The following is a 16,310-nucleotide window of genomic DNA, read 5'->3' as shown; positions in this document are numbered from 1 at the left end:
AAAATCTTCACCATAAGAACTATCTAGGATCGAATATATGGTGATAGAAGGAGAACTGACTCTGGGTGATGAACACACAATGGGATTTATAGATGATGTAATACAGAATTGTACACCTGAAATCTATGTAATTTTACTAACAATTGTCACCCCATAAATTTAATAAAATAAAATAAAAAAAAAAAAAAAAAAACTATCTAGAAATAGGTTGACAGGATAGGCAACCTCTGTCCTGGAAGCATGTAAGAAGGAACTTGAAGACCACCATTAATCAGGGGAAAGGAAGTTGAACAAATTAGTTATTCTCAAAATGTGGTCTCTGGACCAGCAGTGTCACCATCACCTTTTAGAAATGCAAACTCTCAGGTCCCATCCCAGTCCTATTGAATCAGAAACTCTGGCAGTGGGACCTGTAGTTCGGCACCTGAGGTGATACCTCCTCAAGTTTAAGAACCACTGGACTAAATAATACTTCCTACTATTTAAGGTTTCAATGACTGGCACATAGTAGGTGCTCAAAAAATAACCAGCCACGACCTTCTGTTTGCCTTCTAGTCTCAGGTTAAGGTACTTCCCCTCTCTGAGCAAATGAAGAGTTTACCTCCTGTACCACCTGGTTGTATGTGAACTTGGCACAGGATGGAGGCACAACCTCAGGGTATTTCCTATCTCTCTGCCATGGGCACATCTCCAGGGCCATGACAGAGCTGCCAGAGGCGTAAGGGAGGCCCCAGCTCAGCTCCATCCTGAGATGACCTCACTACCTATGTGTAATGGTGATTCATGAGACAACCTTCCTCTGTCCTGTGGACACAGCTGACAGCCCTGGGGAGCCAGCTCAGCAGCTGAGCGTGGCATCTGGCTTTCCTGCATTCCAGAACTACCAGCCGGGGGCCCACCTGACTCAGCAGGCACGTGCACTCTGGGGACAACAGACAGCTCAGCCTCAGTCTCCACAACCATAAGAATGGGATGAAGGCAGCCCCTGTCCATGGTGAGATTATTTGTATAAAGTTCTCAGAGCATTGCCTGGACAGGCAGCCCACACTATGCCTTAACATTTCTGTGCTGTGGCCAGGGGACACCTCATGCTGATGGGAACTCCCCAAGGACTTCTTAGGTCTGAGAATCATGCCCAATAGGTATAGTGGGAAAACAATGTGCACCCACTATGAGCACCCAGTTCCTGAAAAAGAGTTCCTAAAACCCTTGTAATTTCCTTAGTTGCTGGAGGTTATAGGATCACCTCACACAGAGCTCCTAAATCCCCTGACATTTTCTGAGTGATAGAAACATCTTTTGGTTTAATAAGGCAACTCTTGGAGAGCTCTTAGATACATAGCTCCAGGACGGAGGCTGGTCACCAGAAAGACCAAGTCATGATTAGAAGCTTGAAACTTTCAGCCTCCGAGGAGGGGAGAGAGCATGGAGATGGAGTTACTATTTGATCATGCCTACGTGATGAAGCTTCCATAAAAATTCCTAAGCTGTGGGGTTTAGAGAACTTCCAGGTTGGTGAACACATCCATATGCCAGGAAGGTGGCGTACCCCACCTCCATGGGGACAGAAGCTCCTACGCTTGGGGCCCTTCCAGACCTCACCCCTTGTACTTCTTCCTCTGGCTGTTCACCTACACCCTTTATATCTCTATAATAAACCGGTAAACATAAGTAAACATTTTCCTAATTTCGTGAGCCATTCTAGCTGATGATTGAACCTGAGGAATAGGTCGTGGGAACCCTCAATTTACAGCCGGTCAGTCAGAAATATGTGAGGCCTAGACTTGCAATTAGGGTCTGAAGTGGAGGCAGTGTGATGGAGATAAGCCCTTAACCTTGGGGTCTGTGCTAACTATGGGTAATTAGCGTCAGAATTGCTTGGTGTGAAAAAAAACACACCACACATTTGGTATCAGAAGCTAGTGAATAGAGAAACTCTCAACACAGAATACTAGGATTGAACGGATAAGTAAATATTTTGTAGATAATGAGAGCAACATTTACCCTTGTTAAAGAAAGAAATTACAAATAAGGAAAGGGGGAAGGCTAAAATGAACCCTGTGGTGTTGGATTAAAATCAGAGGTATTAGTATGAACTTGTGGTTTTTATTATAGATGCAGCATCTTAGTCTGTTAGGGTTGCTATAACAAAATACCATCCGCTGAGTGGGTTATAAACAATGGAAATTTATTTCTCACAGTTCTGGAAGCTGGGAAGTCCAAGATCAAGGCACCAGCAGCTTCAATGTCTGGTGAAGGCCTGATTCTTGGTTCAAGGGCAGCCACCTTTTCACTGTGTCCTCACATGGCAGAAGGGGTGAGGGATCTCTCTGGAGTGTCTTTTATAAGGGCATTAATCTCATTCATGAGGGCTCCACTCTCATGACTTCGTGACCTCCTAAAGGCCCCCATCTCCTGATATTATCATCTTTGGGATTAGGGTTTCAACAAATATTAAGACTTGTAGATATTTAAACAAATAGAATAAAATTTAAATGCAAATTTACAAAATTATAAATATATTAATTACAAAGAGAAACATAGGAACTTTATAGTGGAGAAAAACCAGCTTAACCAAGACATAGTTTAGCTAAATGACCAAAGTTAACATCACCAGTCACAAGATTTATTGACATCATGAAGGCCCTGATATGATGCACTGAAAAAGATCCTAACACGACTTTGGTCGTATTGTCGCGAAAAAATGCAGAACCTCAATCTAATCATGAAAAAGCTTTAGACAAACCCAAACTGAGGGACAGTCCATAAAAAAACTGACTACCTAGTTCTCTTTGAAGCTGTCAAGGTAATTTAAAAAAAAAAAAAAAGGAAAGAAGGAGGAAAAATCAGAGACCAAAGAGGAAGTGACAACTAAATGTAATGTGGGGCCCTGAATTGGATCCTGGGACAGAAAAAGGATATTGTAGGAAAAATTGGTGAAATCCAAATAAGGTTTATGGTTGGGTAAGTAATGTGTTGTACCAATATTAATTTCCTGGTTTTGATCATTGTTACATGATAATATACTTGTAAAATGCTAACATTAGGGGAAGCTGGGTGAAGGGTATAAGGAAACTCTCCATTCTATTTTGCAATTTTTTGGTAAGTCTAAAATTATTTCAAAATAAAAAGTTTACAGGAGATCCACCAAAAACATTATCCTGAAAGATTTAAACTAAAAGTATATAAAAAGGGGGGGGCAGGTAACTTCTAACAATGAGAAAACAGGTGTCACTATATTTGTGACAGAAATTGCTTCAAAGCAAGAAATGTTATTTTGGAAAAAGATGATCACTACATAATAATAAAGGGAATACTTCACCAGGATATGTGTTTATCTAGTAATAATGTATCATCTAGCAATATGAAAATATGTAAGCAAAAATGAATTATTTAGAATAAATTGACAAATCAACTACCAAAGTGAGAATTTTTAACACAGCTTTCTCAGTAAGGGATAGATTAAACAAACAAAAATCATTAGGGATACTGATACCAATTTAGAAGATTGGTATAATACACAAACATAAAACCCCACCTAGCACTTAGAAAATACATGTTCTTTTAAGCACATGTGGATATTTATAAAAATTGACCATCTAATAGGTCATAAGGCAGGCCCAACAAATTCTGAAGAACTGGTATTCTATAGATTGGAACAGCAGCATCCTTGGGTTTTTGCCACAAGAAGTGAAATATCTCTCAGCCAAGTGTTGCAAAAACAATTCAATTTTTGGTTTCCCTGTCATTTATTAAGTACCTATTCCAAGGTTTTAGGCTCTGCATTAAGTGTTTGCTGTGTTCCTTCTCTGGAACATAGTGTCCAGGTAGACCTAATTTCCCAGACTCCTTTGCAATTAGACATGACCATGTGACTGAGTCTAACCAATGGTGGGAGACTGGAAGCAATGTCTGGGACTGGAGACACTGGGAATGGGCTCTTACACACTATTGCCCCTTCTGCTGGCTGGAACCCAGATGTGCCACTGATCCAGCTTCAATCAAGCAGTTGAGGACAATGTCCTAGGGGATGACAGAACAATAAACTGGAGGGAGCCTGAGCTCCTGAATACATAAAGGAAGCAAAGCTGCACTCCTGGCCTCAGAACTGTTATGAGAGAGAAATTCATTTAGCTTTTGAAAGCACATGATGGTTGTGGGCTGTTTGTCACAGCAGCTTCACCTTTATCCTAAAACATCAGCTTCACTCTGGACAAGAATCTCCCACCCCCACCTTCGATAATAAGTTATTTTCCCCCCAATTTTTTTATTGTGATAAAATATACATAACATAAATTTTACCATCTTAACCATTTTTAAGTGTACAGTTCACTGGTATTAAATCCATTCATAATGATGTGCAACCATCACCACCATCCATCTCCATAACTCTTCATCTTGCAAAACTAAAATCAACCCATTGAACACTAACTCCCCATTCTCTCTACCCACACACTCCAGCCAAGGCAACCACGATTCTACTTCCTGTCTTTATGAGTTTGACTACTCTAAGTACCTTATATAAGTGGAATCATACAGTATTTGTCTTTTTGTGACTGGGTTCTTTCACTTGGCATGAAGTCCTCAAGTTTCATCTATGTTGTAGCATGTGTCAGAATTTCCTTTCTTTTTAAGGCTAAATAATATTCCCTTATATGTATATACTACATTTTGCTTATCCATTCATCTGTCAATGGACACTTGGGTTGCTTCCACGTTTTAGCTATTGTAGAATAATGTTGCTATGAACATGGTGATACAAATATCTCTTCGAGACCCTGCTTTCAGCTAAATCACATAGTAATTCTATTTTTAATTATTTGAGGAACTGCCAACTGTTTCTACAGTGGTTGTACCATTTTACATTCCCACCAACAGTGCACAAGGGTGCCAATTTCTCTACAACCTTCCAACACTTATTTTCTGTTTTTTTTAATAGCCAGCTATTATTTTTAATAACTGTGAGTAACAGTTATTATATATTTTTAGTAACAGTTTTTGTTTTTTTTTATTGGGGAATATTGGGGAACAGTGTGTTTTTCCAGGGCCCATCAGCTCCAAGTCATTGTCCTTCAATCTAGCTGTGGAGGGTGCAGCTCAGCTCCAAGTCCAGTCGCCATTTTCATTCTTTAGTTGCAGGGGGTGCACCCACCATCCCATGCGGGAATTGAACCGGCAAGCTTGTTGTTGAGAGCTCATGCTCTAACCAACTGAGCCATCCGGCCGCCCCCAGTAACAGTTATTTTTTAATGTGAGTCCTTTATGTACCCAATCTCATTGACTCCTTTTTTTTTTTTTTTGCTTGAGTGCCCATGACTCCTCTTCTTTATTGAAGAGTAATTTACATATAGTAAGTCCAGCTTTCTTAAGAGTACAGCTTGATAAGTTTTGACAAGTTTAGCCAGTAGCCAGTATATATTCATGTAATCACCATTGTAATAAAGATGCAAAACATTTCCATCACCCCAAACAGTTCCCTCAGGCCCCTTTGCACTCTATCTCCCCTGGCAACCACTGATCTGATTTCTCTTATAGTATTGCCTTTTCTGGACATTCCACATAAATGGAATCAAATAATACATAAACTTTTGTGTCTGGCTCCTTTCACTTATCATAATGTTCTTTTTTTTTTTTTTTTAACTTTTTATTTATTTTAAGTGTGTTTTTCCAGGACCCATCAGCTCCGAGTCAAGTAGTTGTTTCAGTCTAGTTGTGGAGGGCGCAGCTCACAGTGGCCTATGTGGGGATCAAACCAGCAACTGTGTTGTTAAGAGCACCGCGCTCTAACCAACTGAACTAACCAGCCACCCAAGCATAATGTTCTTGAGATTTGTCCATTTTGTTGTGCGTGTCAGTAATTCGCTCCTTTCTATTGCTAGGTAAAAATTCCATTATATGGATGTGTCACAATTTGTTTCTCCATTCACCAGTTGATGGACATTTGAGTTATGCTATGAACATTTCATGCACAAGTGTTAGTGTGAATATAGGTTTGCATTTCTTGGGTAAATAACTAAAAGAGTAATTGCTGGGTCATATGATAAATATACGTTATGAGAAACTGCCAAACTATTTTCCAAAGTGACCGAATCATTATTTATTTAATTGTTTTTTACTTTTAAAAATATATTCACTGCCTTGTATTATTATTACAAAATATTGTTCAACATAAAAAATTGTTAAACTGTGTATTTATTTCATTTCCCTCCTTTTCATTGAGGAACATTTCCATGTAGCAAAGAACAGCTCGATACATTTTTACCTATGTATATACCCATAATCACCACCCCAGTCAAGATAGACAATATTTACAGCACACAAAGATGGCTTCCTTGTGCCCCTTCCCAATTAGTACTCCTCAATGGTAACTACTGTTCTGACTTTTATCACCTTTAGCCTAGTTTTGCTTGGTTTTGAACTTCACACGAAAGTAACCATACAGTATGCATTCCTGAGTCAGGCTTCTTTTATTCAGCATAATATCTCTAAGGTTCATTCATGTTATTTTGTGTAGCAGTAGTTCATTTGTTTTCATTGCTATGTAGTATTGATTTCATGAATATACCATCATTTGTTTATCCACTCACTTGTCAATGAACACTTGGGTTGTCTCTTATTTTTGGCTATTCTAAATAAAGCTGCTCTGAACAGTCTTTTGTTGAACACATACGAGTAAGCATTCATATATCTTCAATACATGCCTGAAAGTGGAACTGCTTATCTGAACAGGTCAAGGTAGGTAGGTATATGCTTAACTTTTGTAAATATTGCCAAGCAGTTTTCCAGTGCAGTTGTGTCGATTTAAAGCTCCCACCAGCACCACAGAAGAGTTATATTTGTTCCATATCCTCAGTAACATTTAACATCGTCCATCCTTGTATACTCCACCTCTGTGTGAAGACCTTCCCTCCATCTTTATCTCCAATGCAGGGCTCTCCCCTGATGCAATTAGTGTATCCAATTGTCAATATGACATTTCTCTTTGATGTCTTGCCTTTATCTCCAAGATAACAACTCAATGCAGAGCTCTCAAGTTCTGTTTCCTCTCAAAGGGTTCCTTTCCCTGACTTCCTCCTGCCCATAACAAGAGCACCACTAGCTACTTAGCCACTCCAGCTAAAAACCTATAATTCCTCATTTTCCCTCACCTTTATATCCAATCCTTCAGCAAAGCTGTTGTATTCTATTTCTACATTATATCCAGAATCTGTCCATTTCTTCCCATCTTCACCACCATTCCCCTAAAGCAAACCACCATCATTCTTGACTGCTCAGCAGCCAGGAGGATATGTCTAAAAAATAAAACAATCAATTACCTCCTTGCTTAATGCCCTCCAGTGGCCCTCTAGTGCTCTGACGTAAAATCCTAACTTCTCATCTTGGCCTGAAAGGTGGTGAATGATCTGGTTCCTACCCATCTCTCTGACCTCATCTCCTCCCTTAAGGGACTGACCACATTCCAGCCATTGCCTTTTCTTAAATACATCAGGCTTGTTCCCACCTCAGTACCTTTGCACTTGCTGTTTCCTCTGTCTGGGAAGCTCTTCCCTCAAGTCTTTGCCCAGCTGCCTCCTTTTCATCTGTTTGGGCCTTAGCCCAAATGTCTCTTCCTCGAAAAAAGCCTTCCCTGACCACCTTGGCTAAAGTTGCCCCTTCACACCCAGGTACTCTCTATTCCCCTCACCTTCTTTTAACTTCTGTATAGATCTCATTTTCCTTATTTAATCACTTACTTCCTTAATGCTGATGTCCTCCACTAGAATGTCAGGTCCTCAAGGGGCAGGGGGTGTGTATATCTAGTCCCCTGCTATGTCCCTACTATCCAGAACTGCACTGTCCACTATGGTAGCCAATAGCCAGAGGTGGCTATTTAAATTTAAATTAATTAAAAGTAGGTAGTATTTAGAATTCAAGTGCTCAATAACCACATGTGGCTAGTGGCTACCATGTGGGACAGTGTAGATGTAGAAATTTTCCAACACTGCAGAAAGTTCTGTTGGACAGTATTGCTCTAGGACCCAGGTACCCATAATAAACAGGTACCTAACAAGTGTGTTATAAAATAAAGATTTATTTTATCCCCATCTAATGGGTAAGAAAAACATAGGCCAGAGAGGTTGTGTCATTATCCCAAAGCCACTCAGCCAGGAAGCAGCCTAGCATGGATTTGAACCCAGGATTGTCTTGCTTCGAAGCATATGCTACTCCTTTTCCCAAGAGCCAGCAGCCTTCTGGCTGTTTAGAGAGGCACACAGTTCTCTTTGTCCTACTATAGATCCTCCCACCCTGAGCTTGTACCTAACTGTGGAGAAACTGTGAAATGCTTCCTGGAAGGATTATTGCCCAAGGCATTAAGAGTTCTGGGGTCAGTCCTGATTCCATGCCAGATTCATTGGCTTTGTGACCCTTAGCAAGTCTCTTTGCCTCTCTGGGCCTCAGCTACATCACTATAAAATGAAGAAACTGATTAAGGGACCTCTAGGACATCAAGTCTACCAACATTCTCATCACATGGGGTACCAGAAGGAGAACAGAGAAAGCAAGGAATTGAAGATATAATGAGGGAAAACTTCCCTAACCTAGTGAAGGAAATAGATATTCAAGCCCAGGAAGTGCAAAGAGTCCCAAACAAGATGAACCCAAAGAGACCCACCCCAAGACACATCATAATTAAAACACTAAAGTGTAAAGACAAAGAAAGAATCTTAAAAGCAGCAAGAGAAAAGCAGTTAGTTACCTATAAGGGAACTCCTATACGACTGTCAGCTGATTTCGCAACAGAAACTTTGCAGGCCAGAAGGGATTGGCATGAAATATTCAAAGTGATGAAAAGCAAGGACCTAAAACCAAGACTATTCTACCCAGCAAAGTTATCATTTAAAATCGAAAGACAGATAAAGAGCTTCCTAGATGAGAAAAAACTAAAGGAGTTCATCACCACCAAATCAGTGTTGCAAGGAATCTTAGAGGGACTTTCTTAAGATGAAACAAAATAATAATAATAAATATGAATAATAAAATGGCAATAACTAATATCTATCATCAACAATTACTTTAAATGTAAATGGATTAAGTGCTCCAATCAAAAGACAGAGGGCTGAATGGATAAGGAAACAAGACCCTGCCTACAAGAGACTCACTTCAGATCGAAAGACACACACAGACTGACAGTAAAGGGATGGGGAAAAGATATTTCATGAAAATGGAAACAAAAAAAGCTGGGGTAGCAATACTTATACCAGATAAAATAGACTTTAAAATAAAGGCTATAACAAGAGACAAAGAAGGACCCAGTAATCTCACTTCTGGGTATTTATCCAAAGAAACCCAAAACATTGCTTTGAGGGGACATGTGCATCCATCCGTATGTTCATTGCAGCATTGTTTACAATGGCCGAGATGTGGAGGCAGTCTGGGTGTCTGTCAGTGGAAGAATGGATAAAGAGAAGGTGGTATACACAATGGAATATTGCTCAGCCATAGAAGGGAATGGGTTCTTGCCATCTGCAGCAGCATGGGTGGATCTGGAAGGTACTGTGCTGAATGGAGTATGTCAAACAGAGAAACGCAGATTTGACTTATATGTGGACTCTAAAGAACAAAATAAACAAACAAAACACACAAACTCATAGATACAGGGGATATTTTTATGGTTACCTGATGGAAGGGGGTTTGGGGGTGGGTGAAAAGGGAAAAGGATTAAGAAGTATAAATTGGTTGTTACACCATAGTCATGGGGATGTAGGGTACAGCATAAGGAATATAGTCGATAATATTGTAATAACTATGTATGGTGTCAGATGGGTACTACTATGTTTGCCCGAAAATAAGACTTAGCCGGACCATCAGCTCTAACGCGTCTTTTGGAGCAAAAACTAATATAAGATGGTATTATATTATATTATACCGGGTCTTATATAGTAAAATAATACCGGGTCTTATATTAATTTTTGCTCCAAAAGACGCATTAGAGCTAATGGTCTGGCTCTGTCTTTTTTTCGGGGAAACATGGTAGATTTATCGGGATTATATATGGGAGGAGGATTGGGGGTCAGGGTGAAAAAGGTGAAGGGATTAAGAAGTACAAATTGATAGTTACAAAATAGTCATGGGGATGTAAAGCATAGGGAATATAGTCAATAATATGGTAATAACTATGTATAGTTCCAGGTGGGTACTAGACAGGGGGATCACTTCTTAAATGATATAAATGTCTAACCACTATGCTGTACACCTGAAACTAATATAAAATAATAATTTTAAAAATGAATAAACTGACCCTGATGGCCTGAGGATTGGGGATGGCAGGTAAGGGCCTAGTGTTACTAGGTACACACTTCAGATCCTGTCTCGATCTGGGGCAGGCCAGCAAGAGGAGTGGGGTAAAGGTGGAAGTGCTTTGGTTGGCTTGACCTACAATAGCAGCTCGTGTGTCTTGAATGCCTACAAGAAGAGAAAACAGGCTCAGAGAGATAAAGTAACTTGGCCAAGGCTACACAGCAGGGGAACTGCTGGAGTTAGGATTCAACCTAAGACTGATACCATGCCCATGCCATGCAAGCAGGGTCCAACGGGACAGAGGGCAGAGCTGTGGACCCACGGGCATCATAAGGAAGAGTTGTCAGGTGAGAAGTGGTGAGCTCCCCGTCTCTGTGGGTGTGCAAGTGGGTGCCGGGCCGTCCACGGGCAGGTGCAGACACTGGGCCAAGACCGCGGAGCCCCTCGCGGGCCCCCTTCGGCCTCCCGCGTTGGCGGCGGCCTAGGCTGGAGCCCGGCGCCGGCTGGGCGGGGCGGGGGCTGCTATTTCTGTCGGGTGAGCGCAGCCCGCTTGGCGAGGCGGGGCAGGGGGCGCCCGCGCCGCCATATTCCCTCCCGCTGTCCGGTCCGCGGCGCGCAGCCACCATGAGCACCGCCGCCTTCCACATCTCCAGTCTCCTGGAGAAGATGACCTCCAGCGACAAGGACTTCAGGTGCGACCCGCTGCCCGGCCCACCTTTCCGCCTCCATCGAAACCCCCAACCTTCTTCCCCTCCTGTGGAGCCGGCCCAACCCCAGGACCCTGCAGCCGCAGCCTCTTCTCCCCGCGTTAAGCACCGCCTTCTCTCCGCACCTCCCCCCCCCCCCACTCCTCCCCGCCTCAACGCCCCCAAGGGAGCTTTGGCCCCGCTTCTCCCCAGATTGCAGTCCTTCTCTCTCAGTGACTCTAATCCCTGCTTCGTCTCCTGCCGTGCAAACTTCAGCCCTTGCCTCTTGTCCCCCCTTCAAAGCCCCAGCTCCATCCCTCTGCACCCTTCCTCTGTCTCTTCTCTCTTCATTTATGACCAGCCCTTGTCTTGCCCCGCATTTGATGAGGGACTCCAGAGCTGCCTGTTCTTCCCCACATTGAAACCCGGCCCCATCTGGGGGGCCACAACCCCGAGTTGACTTTTTCACTGATGTCCTCAGCACCCTCCCCTCTGCAATCTTCTCAAAATCACCCCAGGCCTCCTCCCTGCACATCAGGGCACCCTCTCCCATGCCCTCCCCTCCCCGGTTTGTTTTGACACAGCCTGAAGGAGGGTTTGCAGTCACAGGTAGGTGATGGTTGGGGTGGGGAGTTCTAGGTTTTGTGTGCCACTCCCCTTCTTCCCCCTACCCCCAGCATTACTGAATCACACAGAAACAACGCTGAAAAGAATGGAGGAACCCTCTGGGCCAACCCCCTTATTCTCAGGGGGAAACGGAGGACCAGGGAGGTGAAGGGATTGGCCCATGGTCACATAGCAAGTTCTGGACCCTCTGAGCTGAAAAGAGACGGTAGAGGCCAACATAGCTGCACACATTCATTGAGCATTCTATCAGTTTATCCCCATTTTACAGAAAAGAAAACCGATGCCCAGAGGCATGAAGGGCCTAGATGCAGAAGAGCTAGGAAGTGGAGGACTTTGTGTCCAAATCCAGGTCAGTGTAACACAAAGGCTGAAATCTTAGCAAGGCCATCTGATTCCAGCCCTCACAGGTGAGGAGACTGACCTCTCTGTGTCCTCCTGAAACCCATTCCTCAACACCCCTCAAAAGCCTCCAGAACAGCATGAGTAGAGCCTTTGAGCCACAGTCCTGGGTTCAGATCCTGACCCCAACCACTTACAGGCTGTGTGACCATGGACAGACTGCTTAACCTCTCATGAGCTTCAGCTCTGTTTCTATAAGGTGGGGATGATAACAGAACCCACCTCAGAGGATTGATGTAAGGATGAAATGAGTTAATACCTGTGGAATGTTTAGATTAGTGGCTGCCACCAGGGAAGCACTTAATAAATGGGCACTATTATGATTCTATGTAATCAGAAATCTTCCATGCCCCCTCCCCAGAAGCTCTGTGCTCCCCGCCCCCCTCATTTCCCCCTTTACTTGGCTAGCTCCTACTTAGTTGTCACCTGTGTGGGATGCCTCCTGATACCCAGGCAGGTTTAGACACCTCCCCTGAGCTGCCACACCTCTCCTGCCCATCTCTGCTGTGTCACTTCTTAGCCGTGGGAGACCTAGGGCTCCTGTACCACCAGACTGTGTGCTTCCTTTTTGTGTCCCAGAGCCTGTTCTAGTTACACACAGTAGGTGCTCAATGAATGTTTTCTATGTGCCAAGGTCCCTGATGTGCTGTCCAGTGTAATCTCATTCAGTCCACCTGTCTGCCTGCGTGATAGTGATTGTTCTTCCTGTTCTCCAAAGGCTTGGAGAGGTGAAGTGACTTGCCCAAGGTCACATAGCTGGCCAGTGGCAAAGGGGATTTGCACCACTGTCTCTAGGGTCTTAGGTCTATTCTCAAGAAGAGGGAGTTTGCCCTGCCACCTAGAACTTGAGGGAGTTGGCCTTGCCACTGCCCCTTGCAGCCTGCTCAGCCAGTGGCCCTGGGAACACTTAAAACCACCCAAGCCTGTGAGGATGGTGTCTATTTTTAAAGTCCAAATACCAGGGCTGCTGGGTCCTGCTGACCAGCTGTTCAGGCACCCATGTGGCCGAGTGTTTCAATTGAGTCGCCTCTAAGGTTTCTCTGGAATGAAACTGAGACTGTGTCCTCTGGCACCTGAAGGTAAGCAGTGACTGCAAATGGAGGTCCGAGGCAGGGGTCCTTTGATCCCTGTTATTCCTGGGCCCCCACTCCATGGGCAGGAGGCTGCTCTATTCCTACTCAGACTTCAACAGTGAAATGGGTAAACTGGGGGGTCTGAGGAATTCCCACATCATTTTTTGAAAACACAGTAGTATTGGTTGAGTAGCCAGGAGACCTGACTAGTGGGCTGATTCTCCTCCCAACTTGCTGTCTGACCCTGGGCAGTTCCTGCAACCTCTCTGAGCCTAGTTTCCCCATCTGCCTAGTGCTAAGAACTCATTGTTCTATTAAAATCGCCCAAGGATGGGGCAAAGAAAATTCCCATTTTATAGATGGAAAAAGTGAGACTCAGAAAGGAGTCAATTGCTTAAGGTCACTCAGTTAATAAGTGGCAAGACCAATATATTTACTTAAGGCCAAACTTTGGTGCTCAAGCTCTTAGCTACCAAATTATACATTTTCCTGTACACCCTGCCTCGCTCTCCCTCTCCCCACCCCGCCACCACCACCATATGCATATATACAATAAGGCTTTCTTTCTCGGAGAGCTGAGTGTTTGCAGGAATTTGGGGGTGTCTAAAATGCTGGGCATATTTCAGAAGGGTTTGTTTCTGAGTTCAGGTTTTCACATAACTGTTTGGCTCTGGGCTCTGAGCCCTGTTAGAGGCTATCCCTTCCTGCCCTTACCCTGTCCCCCAGACCCTATTTTGACCTGTTCCTTCTTGAGGCCTGGAGTCCCAGAGATGAAACTAACACCGTGAGTTCACAGTTTAATGGGGGAGACACAGTGGTGACCAAGCTTGTGTGAGAAGTGCTATGATGAAGGGTGCAGAGTGCTCTGAGAGGGTTCTGTCCAGAGGAACCAAGTGTGCTGAGAGGGGTGTGGGTGGGGGATAAGGCAGGGTGGTCAGAGGAGTCATCCCTGAGGCTGGGACATTTGAGCTGGGCCCTTGACAGATGAAGAGGTGTTCACCAGGTTTTCTACCTGTTGAAAGAGTGGGACATTTTGGGCAAAGGAGCACATCCCTTGGGTTGCCAGGCTAAGCAGGGTCTCCATGAACTGCAGCAGAAGTGCAGCTTAGAGACCCTGCCTGCCTTCTCAGAATGTCCCATCGGCTGGACAGACCTAGGAGTGCTGTGCCTACCTCAGACCTTGGCCTGGCTCAGATCCAAACTTTCCTTCACCTTCCCTCCGCTGCTTTCCATGTGATGGCCAGGCCCAGAGGTGGGCACCGTCAGCCCTGCCACTCCCTCCTCACCTCCAGCCCAGCCTCCATCCTCTCTCGGCAGCTTGAGGCTTATCCCAGCTGTTAAAAATAAACAGCTATGACATCGACAAATGTCCTCCTAGTAACAGGGTGCTGTGGGCTGCCATGAATTCCAGCAGGTCTGAGCCTGCAAAGATGAGGCCAGCTGTGACCGATTTTGGCACAGGCTTGGAAGTATGGCTCTTGGTTGACTGGCTCGAGCCAGAAAGCAAGGCTATTGTGAGAAGGCGGGTGGCCTGCTGGATCAGCAAACGCTGGAGGCTTCCTAGGGCTGCCACTCTTTGGTCCCAACTCCACGGCATCTCTCCTTGTTACTCTGTCTGGCCTTCTCCTGGAGTCTCCACTCTCAAGGGCCAGTGAACAGGTGGAGTGGATCTGGTGGGAACCTGGTGACCTGGGGAGTGTGTGTCCCACCTGAAGAGGGCAGCCACAACTTGACTAGAGCCAGTTATTGTCACCAGGGCCTATAGGCCCAGTTGTATCCAAATATTATATTTCCAAGAGAATCTGGAAATCAATACATTTATGTCAACTCTCCTAATTTTCAAATATTGATAACTAATCCAAATTATCAAAACACGTTTGCAAGGTGGACCAAGCTGAGGGCTGTCAGTTTAAGACTCTGCTCTCCCCTCTGAGTCTTGGCAGGAATGGTGCTCCACAATGACCCTGCAGCACCAGCTCTCCCTGGCCTTCTAGCCACTGCACTTTCAAATGCCCAGGACAGGGCATCAGGCCACACAGATCTGCCCACCTGGGGTGGGTAGTCCTTGACTCTGATTCCCACCCTTGGTCAGGGAGCCATAGCTGGAGACTGGTCAGCCGTTGATGCGTCTAAGATATGCCCTCGGCCCATCAGCATGGCCTAGGGCAATGGTTCTCAGAGTGTGGTCTCTGCCCGTCAGCATCAAACAGGAACTAGTTAGAAATGCCCCAGCTCAGACCTATTGATTCAGAAACTCTGGGGTGGGGTCCAGCAGTGTTTAACAAGCCCTGCAGTTCACTGTCATGCTGGCTACAGTTTGAGAACCACTGGTCAAAGGGCAGGGGCTGAGTCTATTCTCTGAAGTGGAAGTGGGCAGAGCAGGGCCCCTCTACTTGCTGACACCTGACTTGGTTGTAAGGTGTCTGTTCAACCTTCTAACGTGAATGAGATGTGAATGATGTACCGTGCAATTACAATAACGGCAGTGCCACTCACTGATTGTTTATTTACTGTCTGTTCACGGTGTGCTAAGTACATCACATGCATTTTATCTTCCATACAACCCCATGAGGCAGGTACTAATCTCATCCCCCTTTTCAGACAGGTAAACTAAGTTTCAGCGATGTAAATTGACTTTCCCAAGTTCACATTTGCGTAAATGGCAGAAGCAAGAGCCACCAACTCTGAAGACTTAAGTATTTAGCTAGTTTGCTGTGCCACTCCTAGTTGGCCACGATGTGGCAGTTGGTGTCTTTCACACACAGGTGGTAGCCAGACTGTGCCCACAGCCCAGATAATCTACTTGCCCTTGAATCTGTGTACCAAGGTCTGCTTCTGGGGGAGCCACAAGATACTGCCAAATCACCAGAACGCAGGAGCTCCTCAGCAACCTTCCTCTGCCCTCCCCACCCAGGTTCATGGCCACCAGTGACCTGATGTCAGAGCTGCAGAAGGACTCCATCCAGCTGGATGAGGACAGTGAGCGCAAGGTGGTCAAGATGCTGCTTAGACTCCTGGAGGACAAGAACGGTGAAGTACAAAACCTGGCGGTCAAGTGGTAAGTGTCAGCCATGGTGGGGACAGGTGGGAGCTCCCCGGGGGTCCCTGCCCCTTTGGATACAGCCTCTGAGAGAATTGCTGAGCAGCTCTCGGAGCCCCAGTGGAGTTGAATAGTACGTTGGTCTGGGTTTCCCCACAAGTAGACCTGGCAATAACGATTCAGTTGTAAGTTTATTTGGGAAGTGTT

General features: G+C 44.8%; 1 protein-coding gene across 1 annotated transcript in view; it reads left to right on the top strand.

Moving 5' to 3' along the window:
• Positions 1–10,788: 10,788 nt before the first annotated feature.
• The window catches only part of CAND2 (cullin associated and neddylation dissociated 2 (putative)), a 30,496-nt gene continuing 24,974 nt past the window's right edge, over positions 10,789–16,310 (top strand). Inside the window, exons 1-2 of the mRNA XM_019746669.2 lie at positions 10,789–10,970; positions 15,978–16,121. Coding sequence (XP_019602228.1) covers positions 10,903–10,970; positions 15,978–16,121 — 212 coding nt within the window. The 5' untranslated portion in view covers positions 10,789–10,902. The remainder of the gene's footprint in view (positions 10,971–15,977; positions 16,122–16,310) is intronic.

This window comes from Rhinolophus sinicus, linkage group LG10, assembly GCF_036562045.2.
Source record: "Rhinolophus sinicus isolate RSC01 linkage group LG10, ASM3656204v1, whole genome shotgun sequence".
Classification (NCBI taxonomy): Eukaryota; Metazoa; Chordata; class Mammalia; order Chiroptera; family Rhinolophidae; genus Rhinolophus; species Rhinolophus sinicus.
This window is presented reverse-complemented; position numbering and strand designations above follow the sequence as displayed.